We start from the raw sequence: 15,129 nt of genomic DNA, 5'->3' as shown, positions 1-15,129 counted from the left end.
TCCGTTTCAATTCAATTGCATACGTAAAAAGTTGCTTTAGTAAAAAGTTTATTGATAGTTAAAGTGTAAAAATAATTAGCAATTTATTTATATTTTGCAATTCATATTTTTATACGTGTATATAAATTGTCAATGCTTTAATTAATGACTGGCGTAATATACAAATATTTAAATTAGTTTCAATTCGTTATCTATACTGTTCCTTGTTGTTTTTTCTTCTCGATATTCGTTATATGTGTATGTATAATTTCAAATGTAAAAATAAAAATTATAATATCCAGTCTTTTTCCAATCATTTATCGGTTATTCGATTATTGTTTACGCATTGAAAATAACAGATACGTAAATAGCTACCACCGAACTTCGCAGGAAATAATCAATATATTGTGTACGGACACGGAAGTAAAGTTCCAAAAAATATATTTCACGAACATGAGTTGTCCTAGTTTTTGCAGTCCTATGCATTTTATATGCGTATTAGTATGCCATTGTGACTAAAAAATATGTTCATATGTATTTCTGATGGAAATAATATAAAAATGTCGTATAAATTAACAAACCTCCCTTATAGGTGTGTAATCGTTTATTACATGTATCCCGACGAGCTGCCACCAGATGGCTATTCGTGTTCCCTGTTGCATACGCGAGTAATCATACGCGTGACGTGGTGTGGAAAAAGTTTTATAAATTTCGCATAATTCGTATCTCTGCTTAATTATTAATTTCTTATGATTGTATTATGTGACGTGATCAACATTTAGACGCATAATAAATAGCTATTTCAATGAAATATATTTAGAATACGGGAATCTAATAATTGCGTCGTTCAAGAATGGTGCATCTACAATATAACATTGCCTGTTGCATTTTAGTTTTATTTATTTTAAGTCTTGCCAAAGCGAACTTTCAGTATTATATGAACTTTAAGGTAAATAAAACAGATGAATGTGAAATTATAAAGATTTGATTGATACGAGGTTTAAAATGTGCAATGCTATGGAATAACAGGTTTAAAATTATTTATTTAGAGTTATATTATTTATATAGAATTATATATAGCAATTTAAATTCTAATAAAATTGATTACTTTTTAATTCTGTTGATACTTTAAAGAAGTTCGACGCCTTTGAAACAAAAACACAGTACATTCTATTCCGTTTGATAAACGGATATATACTTTTATGTTCTATAATTAATTTCATTAATTTACAATTACAGCATACAGCAAAATATTTTTCTGAGAACAAATTTCGTCTCGGTGAGTATTTAGAATTCTCTGATAATGATAAAAGGGATAAAGGGTTGTCGCAATGGGGTCAGATGTATCAAAATGTACTAAAACCTACAGTAAATATAGACACTAAACAACAAGCTTCAGATACACTTGCTAAATGTTAATGAAATATCTATCAAAGTAAGATTTAAAATATCGTGTATATTAAGTTTCTTCGTATATTCAGATATCGAATGGGATTCTCAATGGGCCAAGGATATCAAATTTGGCCAGGTATCGGCGGTCTCTATAGATCCATGTGGAAACATTGGGATATTTCATAGAGGATCCAGAGTATGGGGCTCAACTACATTTAATATTGAAAATAAATTTGATGAAAGAAAAGGCCCAATTCACGAAGACACCATAATTTTGTTGGATAAATCTGGAAAGAAGTTATTAGAATGGGGCGCACACAAATTTTATTTACCACACGGTTTGACGATAGACATGCATGGAAATTATTGGATTACTGATGTGGCTCTACATCAGGTACATAAATATGATGCTGAAGATATAGAAATAATGAAAGGTTTATCAGATTTGAGAAAAAAACAATACAATCAAGGAAAGAGCTTAAAACCTTCGTTGATTCTTGGAGAAGCTTTTAAGCCTGGTAATGATGACAAACGGTTTTGCAAACCAACAGCTGTTGCCGTAGAAAATAATGGTGACTTTTTTGTTAGCGATGGTTACTGTAACGCTAGAATTCTGAAATTCAATGCTAAAGGGGAAAAACTTCTAGAGTGGGGCCGCAGTAGGTATATGCATTTTATATGAAAATTAACTATTTAGATTAGTTTATAATATAGTCGATATACTTTACATTATAGGAAGCATATATGGACAAATTCCTCTACAAAATACATTTAACGTACCTCATGCTTTAGCACTTGCCAGTGAACTGAACTTACTTTTTGTTGCTGATAGAGAAAATGGTAGAATTACATCTTTCTATGCGACTAATGGAACTTTCCACAAAGAGTACAAGAATCTTAGCACAATTGGTCCATTAGTATATAGCGTAGCATATGCCAAAGAAAGACTCTATTTGATTAATGGTCCTAATTCACATTACAATGTACATGTTCGAGGATTTGTTCTGGATGTAAACTCAGGAGATATATTATCTCAATTTGATCCAGGACAAGATATGGATAGTCCACATGATATAGCTGTGTCTCAGAATGGTTCAGAAATATATGTCGTGGAATTAAATAAAAATATTACTTATAAATTTTCGCAGAGTAAGAATTTTAATCATTGAAGTATATGAATAATACCTATTTTCTTTGTATTCCTGCAACAAAACATGTATAACGTTTTTTTTTTTTTTTCGCAGAGACAAATCCTCACCGTGGACCAGCACCTTTAACGGACGCTGATGTTAACAACCCACTTGCAATTAGTACAACAGAAAAAATAATCTTAACCCTTTTTGTAGTAACAGTCATTTTTATTGGCCTCTGTGCATCACTTGCTGCAGTTTTAACAAGATCTCAAGAAAGAGGTAGATTATTTATGTATGATGAAACTGCTATTGAATTCTCAAAATTATTCGACTAAGAATAATGATCTGACTTATTTTGGGTTATTAAATAATAGCTGTGCACGCATGTTAATTAGTTTGCAGAAACGATGCGTTTAGTAGTGGTTCTATCGAAAGTAGTTAACTTTGCTACGGTATTAAAAGAAATTTGGTAAAATGCCACATACTTAGAAATTAGGAAGGGAAGGTTGAAGGTTAATATCTACAAACAGTTCCAACTTTATTTCTCATTTTAGATTTTAATATTCTCGCTGTAGTAAATTTTAACAAGCTTTTGTACTGGCTGCGCATACATTTCACTATTTCACTTAAAATACCATATTTATGGAAAACAAAGTTGCTACATATGAGATGTATGCACTATAGAGATATGTCAATGCGTTATATTATGTTTTGGAAACTATGCCAGTACAAGGAAGCTGTATATAAATGTATAATTTAGTGGTTAGATGAACAAAAACTATTTCAATTCTTGTTTTTACTCTAATTATACTTGATTTTTACAAATGTATTACCACGTTGCAATAGTAATATTGTACCATCTATTCTGCAAAGGAGCAGTTCCATTTTTCATATTTTTCTATAAGAAATCATTAACATCTGTCATAAATTATAATTAATTACTTGAAAGTTTATTTACTCAGCATTCCGCTTCATTTGACTTCCATTTACGCTATAGAATGTTTAGTAAACTAACATGTAAATATTGATTAACATTTTCTATGATCGCACAGATGTATACAAATTTTTTATTTATAGTCTTATTATTGAATCTCGTATTATACCAAATCAAATTGTAATGCATTTACACACCAAATTGAATCTGAGCTTTTTTTTTATGTCTTTTACACGCGTATTCGATTGTGAAAAGCTGCATTTTTTCTTTTCTACCTCTTGTATGTGATCGTTTATTTATTTTTAATATCCATATCTTGTAAGAGAAAATATACATGTATTCATTTCAACAATGCTTTCCGTTATTCCCCTACGCATTATCCTACTTAACTTGAATAACTTTTAACAGATTGTGTAAGTATTGAACGGTATATAGTGCACGATGCTTAAAAATATATAGAGCGGTTAGATCTCGACGTCATTTCGCTCCATCTATATAATGCATTTTTGGTTGAAATTATAAATCAAGTCAGACCAGGAAATAACGGTAAACGATTGTGACGACGCCATTACTACCAAGTACGAGTAAAACGAAATAAACGATTATTTTCCAAAGATGTGTTCTAATGCCGTTTATTTTTATAAACAGGATGTTTGCTAATAATGCGCAAACGAATGCGCTGGGAGGCCGAGAGGCGTGAAAACTATAAACTCCCAAATCTCTTGGAAAACAGAAGAGGCAAGAGTTCCAAGACAACGGAGAAACGACCAAATCCGCGAGATTTTAATAAATTGAACACGGAACCAGAAACCTCGGAGGATGAATATCCGGATAATAGTTTTACGAAAATCATTTAATAGCGTTTAAAATTTTTAACGTATCAAGCATATGATTTTAACGACGTACCTCTGTTTTAAAAAACGTGCAGTCTTATTCCAATTCCAATTCAAGCTTTTTACATGTAGATTTGAATCTGAATCTCCATGATGCCAATTTTACGAACTATGATGTTCAAGTTGCGAGATGTTCCAATTAATGCCTCACGATTGTTGCCTTTTCACATAAGGTCACTTATTATCACTCACGAAATTAAGTATACGTAATTGTTTTATTATATTGTTTAAGAAAGCATCGAATTCGTTACCTAAGACTTTGTCGTTGACCGGTACCGACTCCCGCCACTACGCACTAACTAAAATGCAACTGAAATTACGACAGCCCGAAGTAGACAACCGCGCGATTATTCGAATCTGCTATTATCCCTAGCATAGGGATAATCGTGTATTACAGTCTGCTCGATTCAATTTCATAGAGATTATCATTCCTGCGCGTTTTACATAATAATTACGCTTGAAGAAGTATTAAAATGTTTCTCTCATACTTGAGAAGCGAGATATATTGAAATACGATATATAGGTGTGTGTTATCAGTATTTGAACGAAACCGCGCTTTATACTTTATCGAATATTCAATTTGATAGATATCTATATTGTCTTTCACTACTGTGCAATTCGTGTTTCCAAAGAACTGCCGATATTTTAGACTTTGTATTCCTTTTTAAGTGATTTATTTGATTTAGTCTAATATTTACACTTAGCTTTTACATTAATTTATAATAATACATTTTGTAAATGGTAAAAATAAGAGTTGAAACATTCCTATAAAGATACGTAAGAGATGAGGTATCATTTGAAGTTTTAAAGATTAAAGATTTTATTATTATTTTGAACACATTTGATATTATGTCAAACTATTTTTTATAATGTTAGAATTAACAACCAATACATAACAAATGCAAAATATCCTGTTTATGCAAAATAGGGTAAAAGATCAGTATATATATATATATATATAATGTATGTTCAAAATTTATATAAATAATTAACTTAAAGAATATTTATCGCAACATTATAACATACCTGATAATAATGGCCTTGCAGATAACACTTAAAAAGTGACCAAACTTAAGTTGTATGTATTAAATGTCAATATCTATATATATATATATATATATATTTACGAATTATATTATTATGTAACTATATATTACAAATTATTGACATATCCCTTTAAAAGTACGAAAAGCGGTATACATATATAATTATTTTAATTTATAATTATTATTATATTCATGTCCGAAAATTTTTTATTTAATCAATTAAGCATCACTTATTTAAATTATCACTTATTCAAATGTGTTCGACAAAGACAGTATTTTTCTAGTACCTGAGACTGTGTATTTTAGTACTTTTAAATGTACCAATACTTACAATGTTTATATATAACTTACTTTATATTTCTTCTTTTCTACTTTCTGTTAATCTCTATACTTCTCTTATATCCTGTGAACATTTTTATGTACTATTGCCACAAACGTAATGTATGTATCCATGAATATGAAAATGTATATTTTCAAATAAAAACGGTGTTTGTACTGTTAGGTTAAGTATCCTAGTAAAAATTTGTCAGATTATCGCTTAGGGTTCGATCAGTGAAGTTATTAAAGGTATATAAGAAATCTGATTTTTTGATAATGATTTATTTTACACACTTAGTTGTCTTCTATACACAACTATACAACGATAAAAATTAAAATTTTTCTATTTATCATTAATTAAGGTCATTGACGATAATGATTTGTGTTAAAGATGCATAAAGTCAGTCCATTCTTTTGCGACACGTTCTATCAAATATATTTCATTGCTTGTAAACTGTAAACGGGCCAAGAAAGAAAGGAGAACGTTCACGCGAAATACGCAATCAATCGTATCGTCGTAAGATACGTCATAAGATGCAGTTTAATTCAATCGCCAGCAAGCACGATACTTTGACAGACTCGAACTCCGTAAAATCGCTTTATCCACGCACGCAGCCGATAAATAAATATTATATCTTTCGTACTGTTCAACGAGAGGCATAACGCAATTTCGCGAGACACTTTGTAAATGTCTTGTATACGCAGGTGTTTAATTTTATTTAAATATGTATAAAAACGTCCAAGTCGGTAGGTGTGTAGAAAATATTCCGAGGAGAGAAACGAACGAGCGACAAGAGAAGAGGAAACAAAAGAATCGCTAAGATCAGTTCGAGTATAGGTTATCTCATCCCGAACACAAATCGTACCAGCAGGATGAAATTGCGAAAAGACGTCGTCTCGCAGCTATATACCATTATTTTTTTTTTTTCTTTTTTTGTACATTAAAAATCGTATACGTTTCGTAGTAATACACTGACAACTGCATATCGTTCATTTCATATTTATCACTAAGTTTTACCTATGACTACCATAAATTCGTAACTAGAATAATCGACGTTCGTCGTCACTCGCGATCACTAACGTGGTACCGCTTATTCATCTTGCAATATCATGTACACGGCTCGTCACTGTCGAAAAAATGCAACAGCGAGCCTAAAATATCACAATGTCCAAGTATACTTGCGTACGTTCGTTCGTAAATGTGATGTCGTGTTCGCTTACAATATTCAATTATTATTAATTGTTAGACGTATACTCTATTTACAAAACTTACGCTCCGGTGTACAACAACAGAAACGATCTATAGCTTGCAGCGTTCTAGGATAGGATATTCGGGAAACGCGATACGCGGAAGTGCATTTAACCTGCATTTTAGTTTGCTCGAAGTATTGTTCTTCTCATGCAAGAGTCAACGTTACAGACACACACACATACTGTATTTTTGGAGCAAGTGAAATTCCTTGTTCAATACACGTTACCTTTTCTCGAGCATTTACTTACATTTCGACGTGCTTCAAGAATGAAACCTGTTTGCGTTCAAAGTATAAAGAGAACAGAGAAAGGTTAGCTTCTTCCCCTTTTGCATATTCAACATATACAAATTATTGGTTTTAATAATTAAAGCTTAAAGCGATCGTGCACAGTTTGGGTTGAAGCGGGTTTGCAGAAAATTATAAGGAAGTACTGTTGCTTTGGTTTTAAAAAAGTAGGTTTGTAAAGGGAACCGTAAGCCAACGGAACTAGATTTCTCCAGAAAGTTATCAGTGATATCGCTAAATTTAATAGTAATAATTATAATCGATCATAGTTGTTACGTCGATCTTTTCACTATATTTACAATGCCATACGTAATACTATAATAACTTGTCGTATACTTTTTCATTACACCGTGCCACGGCGCGAGAATTTATTATTTATGATTCGCAAGATTTCTTCGGAATGGGATGTAAAGTGATATTTCGTAATGTTGAAATAAACTCTCGTTCATTCAACTGATTTCAATCTCCGCCAAATTAATCGATCGATTTACCTATAAGTAATTCGTGAGGAAGTCAACGAAGTAAACGTTACATACAGTTGTAAAATATTGATAAGATCAAACAAATCCGTTTCAACTATAACACACAATGATGGAATTATTGGTGTACAAACTTTAAATTTGGAATTAGCCATGTTACAAATGCATGGAACGTAGCAAATCGTCCGATGAGTATCCGTGATAAAGTTAATATATGTATACTATATGAAGTGATCACCGCATTTTCTCAGCGTTGCACAGCTTCAGTATGACACGAATTCTCTCGAAGAAGTCACTAATACGTTACATCTTTAATTAACGAAGCCTTTCCCTCTTAGTTACTCGCGCGTTTGACATTCATCTTTCGAGGACCTTCGCAATGTTTATTCATACTTGTTCGGTCCAACGACTCACTTTTCTCAAATATCACGATCACACGTACGGTTGTCAGAAGAAACAAACATCAGCATCGCCGCTGAAATTTTACAGTCGCTTGAATCCTATTCGTGATTGCAAATTGACCCAGCCAAGCAAGAATAAAACAAACATTAAGAGTACGTGTCTTCTATAACCATCATAGAGACAACTAAAATTCGTTGTTGTTGACTTAGTTTCTAACAGTGACAAACTTTCTATACATGTCCATTGTGTAACTTGAATTTATCATTTTGTCACGGTCAGTCCAGTAACGTAACATCAAAATCCTTTGCCCAATTTCTTCTTTTCCTCCTCCTCCTCCTCCTCCTCCTCCTCTTTCTTTCTTTTCTTCTCCTTCTTCTTTAGTCATACATAACTCGAGAACAAAGATAACAAACGTAACAACGAATACTTATTATCATCGGGACCATCTCAACATACAGAATCCGGTGCTACGACGCTGTCCATCGTTGAAATCGCTAAAAATCGGAATCGTACACCTGTCGTGGCGAACAGAGATGCATGCTATCCGGGTGACAATAACGAGGAGCAGGGAGAAACATCCTGGCACAATGTGTCCTTCGCTCTTGTTACGCGTTACTTCGACCCTCTACCCTGCACGTTGACCGTTCGGAACCATCCACGAAGGGAATCCTTGAAACATTTCCCCGATAGGATTTATCGTCGAGTTAATGGTAAAACTGGCAGGGCCTCAGTAAACGGAATTGTACTCCATGTCCTGGGCGTATTGAGGAGGTCCTGCGGGTGGTGGCGGTGGCTGTGGACTGTATTGCTGCGACGCATCCGAGGCACGACGCCTAAGCGCTGCGATGCTGTGGGCGCCTCTCCAATCCGACGCCTCGGTTGCGTTCACGTCGGCAGCCACGCAGGAAACACCACCGCCACCGCCTCCACTGCCGGAAGTCGTTCCAGGCGAGCCCTGGCCGCAGTTCAAGGCCGATCCCAACCCGCCACCCTGACCACCGCCCACGCTGGATCCTCCTGGCGGCGAGCCCCGGGACGCTGACACGTGAACACCCCCTGAAATTTGCAATATTCATATTTCCAAGTGTCTGTTTTCATCTGTGTCTCTTTCATTTACGAATAAGACCCGATGCGGACGCAGACTGTAGGAGAAGAACGTGAACACGAGTCATATCTTTTTCTTATAAGAATGATTCAGAAATAACGGAACGCCATTATTTATCGTATTTAGAATGAAGTTTTTTCGTTATTTTATAATTGCTAGGATATAAGAGGAAACAAAAACGTGGCTTAGGTATGAATCATGTTCTTCCTTTGCAGTCTTCATACCAATATATCGTATACGTATACCTGCACGATTGTCACATATCACATATCTGGCGGCGAACGTTATTGTGTCGCTACGTGTGCATTATTCATTGTTCCGTAAGGCTATGGTTACGATAAATGCGTGTTCCGATGTACTATCCTTCTGACGAAGGATGAATAAGATCTAGAGAACGATGTAGTTACTCTCGTAAGAAATTTGATTCTTCAGAAAACGCATCCTCTGCATAACTATAACCTAGCGCTGTAACAAGACGCGAGAGAAAGGCCGCCTGTCTGCACCTTAGGACCTAGGCTTGTAATAGAAAATAAATATCAACGGCGCTTCGCTTTATAGATCTGATTTTGAGGTTATCTAGTCGTTTGTCTAGAATAGTCAGTCTAGAATCCCTTGGCCGGGCCAGGTAGCGATATGGCGATTTACAGATGCGATACCGCAGGTGCACGAGAGAACGTTTCCTTTCTTCGCAGGAGATATTAATACAGTAGGCTTACAAAGTGCGTGGGGTGTGCTACCGGGTGTCGTAAAGTCGTTTCCGCCTTTTCTTGCGCCACGTTGGTGGGCTTGTCGAGAGACAACGGGGAAAAGGGATCTTTTTATGGCGGTATTGCGGCGTGAGTACAAGTTTGCGGAGGACTATTCGTGCCCGCCCCTTTTAGCGATGAAGAATGGAATAGCTAATGGCATCGACGCACGTGATGCTATATACAGTCTTTCTTTGTTCATTTCTGCGACGATTCGAAGCAGCGGGGTTGTGAAATATAATTTCATAGAATTTCGTAAAACGCTGAGACGAGTTGGTCGATTTGTATCGAGTTATTCCATGAATCCTTCTTATTATTATTACTAAGAACAGTATCCCATTCTTCGTAGTCTCGAGTGAAACAAAGTTCGATTTAAAAGATAAATCCCATTCGTGGAAATAGGTCGTTGTTATAGGAACTTGGAAAGAATTGAGGAGGTCGTGCGTAACTCGAAAATCGGGCATTTTCGGCCACGTTAATTCACACCTTATAGACGTTCTCTCGTCCACTGCTTCTAGACGAGAATAAACAAAATAGAGCTTCGTAATCGACTTGAAAACCGGCAAACCTCGGCCACGCTACCGTTCGATGCTAATCATCATCGAAAACCGAAAAAATAAGACGTTTCACTAAAAGGTGTTTGCCCTAGGCATTACCAACGAGTAAAAGCGGATAACTGACTGCGGTCAGGCTCATGCTCGCAAGTATTGGCGTCCACCTTAAACCGAGATCACACGAATCACACGGACGGTGAATTACGTCTGTGGAACGGCATTTTTTTCTCTCCTTTTGGTTGACGCTACCTGCCCCGCGGCGATAATACGTGATAATTGGCACCTTGTACGTGTTACGTATGTACACTGGTACGTGTTCGCGTTTCAGACACGCTCACATTAGTGCGTACATTGTGAAATTGTGCTACACACAAAGCCAGTTTCGCTACACGGTTTAACCCTTTCTAACAGAATTTCGCCGATTCGATAAAATGTTGCCTCATTGGAATGCCACAATGTCGGGAAACGCACGGTAAACTAGACCAATTACTAGGCAGGGAACGATACAAATATAATACGAAAGGGGATACACGGAGATCATTTGAAAACTTTATGAAGTCGTACCCGGTTGTGAATCTTTTTTTAATGACTTTTTGGAACGCATTTATAACAGCTGCTTCCCCTTATTACAAATATTCCTTTTCAATTATCGTTTGGTCGCTGAGGAAGTAATTATGTATGAATGAGCTCTCCGAAACGAGAACTGATATCCGACGAGTAGCAGGATTTTCTAAAAAAAAAAAAAAAAAAAAATGTATGTATATCGCAGAAAGTGATCTTAAGAGTTGTTGACCTCGGCAGAGGACGGTGTAGGTATATCTGTCGGGATTAATCCATTTATACGTGTCAATATGGATTTAGTGATTTCTAGATTTGATATAACCACATAAATTATTAAGCAAAAGCATTATAAAATCGGATAATCGAAAAAGATAGTAGACGGTCGAACTTTTCTAACGAATTGTAAGTGATCGTATTGCATTTCGTTGTGAAAATTTTTGGAATTTTTAGGGCAGCCCTTTAATAAGATCTAGTCAGAAAAGCTAACCCTTATTTCGTTGTGTACATTTTCTAAATCTTCCTTTTCCCATTTTTAATGACCACACGTCAAAGTAACTACGAAACAAACAGAAAACTGGTCGATGGTTGAACTTGTCTTCCCATTTCTTTAGTTTCCTCGCGCCTATGTTCTCTTAAAACCGTTTCGGCCGTATCACCCGTGTATTTAAGAGAAAGAGAAAGAGAAAGAGAAAGAGAAAGAGAAAGAGAAAGAGAAAGAGAGACAGAACTGGTACGATGGGTAGAATTTTGTGAGACAAAGAATTTCACACACGTCTCGTCTTCCGAAGCAACTTCGAAGGTACAAGGTCCCTGGATAAGCCGAAGCGTAACTCCAAGACAGGTTGCATCGGGATGTTATGGTAAACATACAGCGAAAGATCTCGCACCTAGGTGCGAGACCAGGCTCGAAGTTTGCCTGCGTAAACAGACGAGAGGACGGAGTTTATGTTTCTGTCTCAAATTCCTTACATGCAGGCGCATAACCCCTTCGAGCGATAATGCACCGTAACGTTTAACGACTTCGTCAAAGAGGTACCGGGTTCCTCGATACTGTTTGCACATCGTCTTTTTTAGAGGGCCACGGTCCAAAAGTTTGGCAAGACGATTATCGGACCGCCTATAAGCGTTTGCGTTTGTCCGGCACGTTAATATTCGTCCTTTTTCGAGATAGACAAAATATTCCTCTCTTAAAAGATCCGTTTGTGATCGAGCCAAGTCTAAATCACCGTTTTAAAGACTAACACATAAAACTTTATTATCCCTGGAATACCGTTTCCAACGACCTCATGGAATCACGCGTATGTATGTAAAACGTTGAGTTGTCATTTAAAATTGCATAAATATGATCGGCCTTCTCTTCGTTCCGACTCGCCGCTTAACATTGTACAAAGAGTATTCGCTTTTACTCGACAATCAATTCCCATCTCTATTAAAGCCATTATCACCGGTGTAATATGAATTATCTAAACAGTCTTGTTTCCTAAACAAGAGAAAATTATACGGACAAACTTATAAACGAACTTGATCACACCTAAAGAATCCTCTTTGGGTTGTAGCTTAGGTGATTATAATCTATGTATAAGGTTAACTTACCAAGGGAATTTAGACCATAACTGGCTTGATAGACGGCCTGCGACGGACTGCTGATCGGTAGTCCAGAATTACCAAGACCTAAGCTCGAGCCGAGGCTCCCTGTACTTTGCTGACCAAGTTGTCCTAAACTTTGGCCGAAACCACCCATTCCCATGCCTCCTTGTCCCAATTGTCCAAGACCTGTAAAACAAGCGGCTTTAATCGAACAGCCGCGTGACTCGTTTCAAAAAGGGCAACAACGAAGGGTTTGTCGATCAAGGAAACGAACGAGGAACGGCACATACGAATCGTCGGACAGCTGTAAAACCAACGGCACGTACGGAGGATAATTTAACCCGTCCAGCACAATGGACACACGAAATTAAATTAGAAGCAGAATACTGTCGAGACTTTGTCTACTGTCGCTAATTTAAGACAACGTGTCTGCCTCGTAACTGCGTGCGAAACGCCTGATAATGAGATGACACGACGAATTGAATATAATTAATGTAAAACCGGGCAATTTGTTGCCGGTAGATTTAATAATCTACCCGCGATCGCTTTTCCATCTTTCGTTTCCCACGGTTTTAACAGGGACACGAATTTAACACGATACTCTAAACCTTGATCGATCTTAATTTTAAAAACAGATGTGTTGTATTGATATATTCTATGTATCGATACATTCTATGGAGAACTTAATTCACTGAAATTAACCATCACCGAACTAACCTGTTCCCATTGTCCATCTTTCAGGGGGTCCACTGAACATTCCAGCACCGCAAAGGTCGGAACTCATCGGTCCAAAAGGAGGCAAGCCATGCGATGGCAGCAATGGACCTGGCGGGGAACGAAAAACTGGACCGCACTTCTTCCGTTTTTTCCACTTTGCTCGACGATTTTGAAACCACACCTGGAAACGCACAAACGCCATCAAACTTTATCCCAATCGTGGATGAAGATTCGAATTCCCGTTCTGTTCGATAGGACATTGATCCTGACAGTCGTAACAGGTAAGTGAAAAATCTTCCAATACCCGTAACTTTAATCTTACTATGCATATAACCTGTGAGTGAATCTGAAATCAAAACTAGAAATCAAAACCTACGATAGTTTCTGTATCCCGTCCATAATTATAAATTATATATTATAATTATAATTATAAATCATAAATATAAATACCTACGCACGATACGATTAAACTGGCAGTAGTCTTAGTATCGTATATATTCTCTTGGTGGACGATTCTTTCACGCTCGCGTGAAAGCAAGCCACGCAGTCGCAAGCCTGATTGATAGTCGTAACAAGAAACGTGACATTTTTTAACACCCGTAACACTGATCTCATCGTATAATTAAAGTCAATACAAAACTAGAACTAGAAATTAACAACTATTTATAGTTACTTGTTTTTCGTCCACCGATATAAATTCCTAACTATTTATACATATAAATTTGCCTCTCGCGATGCAATTAAATTGGCGTTCCGAATAGTATGTTCTTTTGGTGGGCCATTCTTTCACGATCGCGCGAAAGCAAATTCGAGGCAAGACGTTAAGATGTCCCTGGGCGTTACGACAATATCTTCGACCCCACGGCGAGTAGCTATTAGCCGACGTTATGAGCTGTTGATTCTGGCCACGTAGTGGCCCCCTAAGCTGCCAGGGTCCCGGGGACTTGATTTATTGATATCGCATGCAAAGCCCACCCCTGTGCTCTCCGATATACCCTCGTCCTACATCCCCACCCACTGCCCTGTTCCACGGACTACAGTCCCTTTCCTGGCACGGTAAAGCGCGCTATAGCCATCTCATATGTGCCCATAAATTAGTACTTTAGCATTAGAGTACGATGCGCGCTTGCGCCTCCGACGCACACGTAGCAACGCGTTACCTGCGGGAGCAACCGTGGCTGCTTCCGGGGGCAACAGAGAACGAAACAGCCAGCCAGTCCGAGGGGTGGAGACACCCTCTGCTAACATGTAGGGATTATACGAATCTAATTGGATATATGGGATTTACACGCTCCAGTGTACTCCAGGTATTGCCAGAAAGCGATCGCCGGATTTCTCCAACGAAGGCGGTTTATTATGAACCGCCAAGTTTCACGATAGAATGAAAACCGCTATCGTGTCGCGTTACTATAGCATGCTGAATTTGTGCGCGAATTTTTTATTACGTCGGTCTTATTCGGAAGACGCTGGAACAGTAAGATGCGTACTTATGCATGGTAAGCGAAGTAAGTAGGATTACGATGTTAAAAGTTTGAAAGATTCTGTAAAAGATTCGAGATGACACTCGACGATAGCGGATTTTATGGGAACATTTTTAACAGAGTATGATTTGTTTTATGTTTTCTTGCGATACGGTACTTTTCGATGTTTCGGATATTGCGTCGGGATATCTTGCTTCATTTGGCGGAGCTTAGGAACATCTGGCACGTCTGTTGCAACTCAAGGATGAATGCTCGTGACGAGAG

General features: G+C 37.0%; 2 protein-coding genes across 3 annotated transcripts in view; one reads left to right on the top strand and one right to left on the bottom strand.

The window, feature by feature from the left end:
• Positions 1 to 619: 619 nt before the first annotated feature.
• On the top strand, positions 620 to 5,961 carry LOC122574499 (peptidyl-alpha-hydroxyglycine alpha-amidating lyase 1-like). 2 transcript variants are annotated; one of them, XM_043742214.1, is made up of 6 exons: positions 620 to 928; positions 1,219 to 1,258; positions 1,461 to 2,030; positions 2,107 to 2,520; positions 2,616 to 2,783; positions 4,087 to 5,961. In XM_043742214.1, the coding sequence occupies exons 1-6, from the start codon at positions 833 to 835 to the stop codon at positions 4,293 to 4,295; spliced, it is 1,497 nt and encodes a 498-aa protein (XP_043598149.1). In that variant the 5' UTR covers positions 620 to 832; the 3' UTR covers positions 4,296 to 5,961. The 2 variants fall into 2 exon arrangements, with proteins under 2 accessions (XP_043598149.1, XP_043598213.1); XM_043742278.1 differs by lacking the exon at positions 4,087 to 5,961 and adding an exon at positions 3,847 to 4,054 and having other exon boundaries at positions 621 to 928.
• Positions 5,962 to 6,003: 42 nt separating this feature from the next.
• LOC122574611 (homeobox protein orthopedia-like) overlaps positions 6,004 to 15,129 on the bottom strand; it is a 28,658-nt gene continuing 19,532 nt past the window's right edge. Inside the window, exons 4-6 of the mRNA XM_043742406.1 lie at positions 13,385 to 13,565; positions 12,674 to 12,853; positions 6,004 to 9,170 (exon numbers count right to left, since the gene is read on the bottom strand). Of these exons, the coding sequence (XP_043598341.1) occupies positions 8,842 to 9,170; positions 12,674 to 12,853; positions 13,385 to 13,565 (690 nt within the window). The 3' untranslated portion in view covers positions 6,004 to 8,841. The remainder of the gene's footprint in view (positions 9,171 to 12,673; positions 12,854 to 13,384; positions 13,566 to 15,129) is intronic.

The sequence above is a fragment of the Bombus pyrosoma genome, linkage group LG1 (assembly GCF_014825855.1).
Source record: "Bombus pyrosoma isolate SC7728 linkage group LG1, ASM1482585v1, whole genome shotgun sequence".
Taxonomy (NCBI): Eukaryota; Metazoa; Arthropoda; class Insecta; order Hymenoptera; family Apidae; genus Bombus; species Bombus pyrosoma.
This window is presented reverse-complemented; position numbering and strand designations above follow the sequence as displayed.

Excerpts from the sequence above, each read along its gene's own strand:
- LOC122574499 (XM_043742214.1), top strand. The coding sequence starts at position 833 with ATGGTGCATCTACAATATAACATTGCCTGTTGCATTTTAGTTTTATTT. Across the intron at positions 929-1,218 it reads AGTATTATATGAACTTTAAG|CATACAGCAAAATATTTTTC; the intron begins GTAAATAAAACA and ends TTACAATTACAG. Across the intron at positions 2,784-4,086 it reads AACAAGATCTCAAGAAAGAG|GATGTTTGCTAATAATGCGC; the intron begins GTAGATTATTTA and ends TTTTATAAACAG.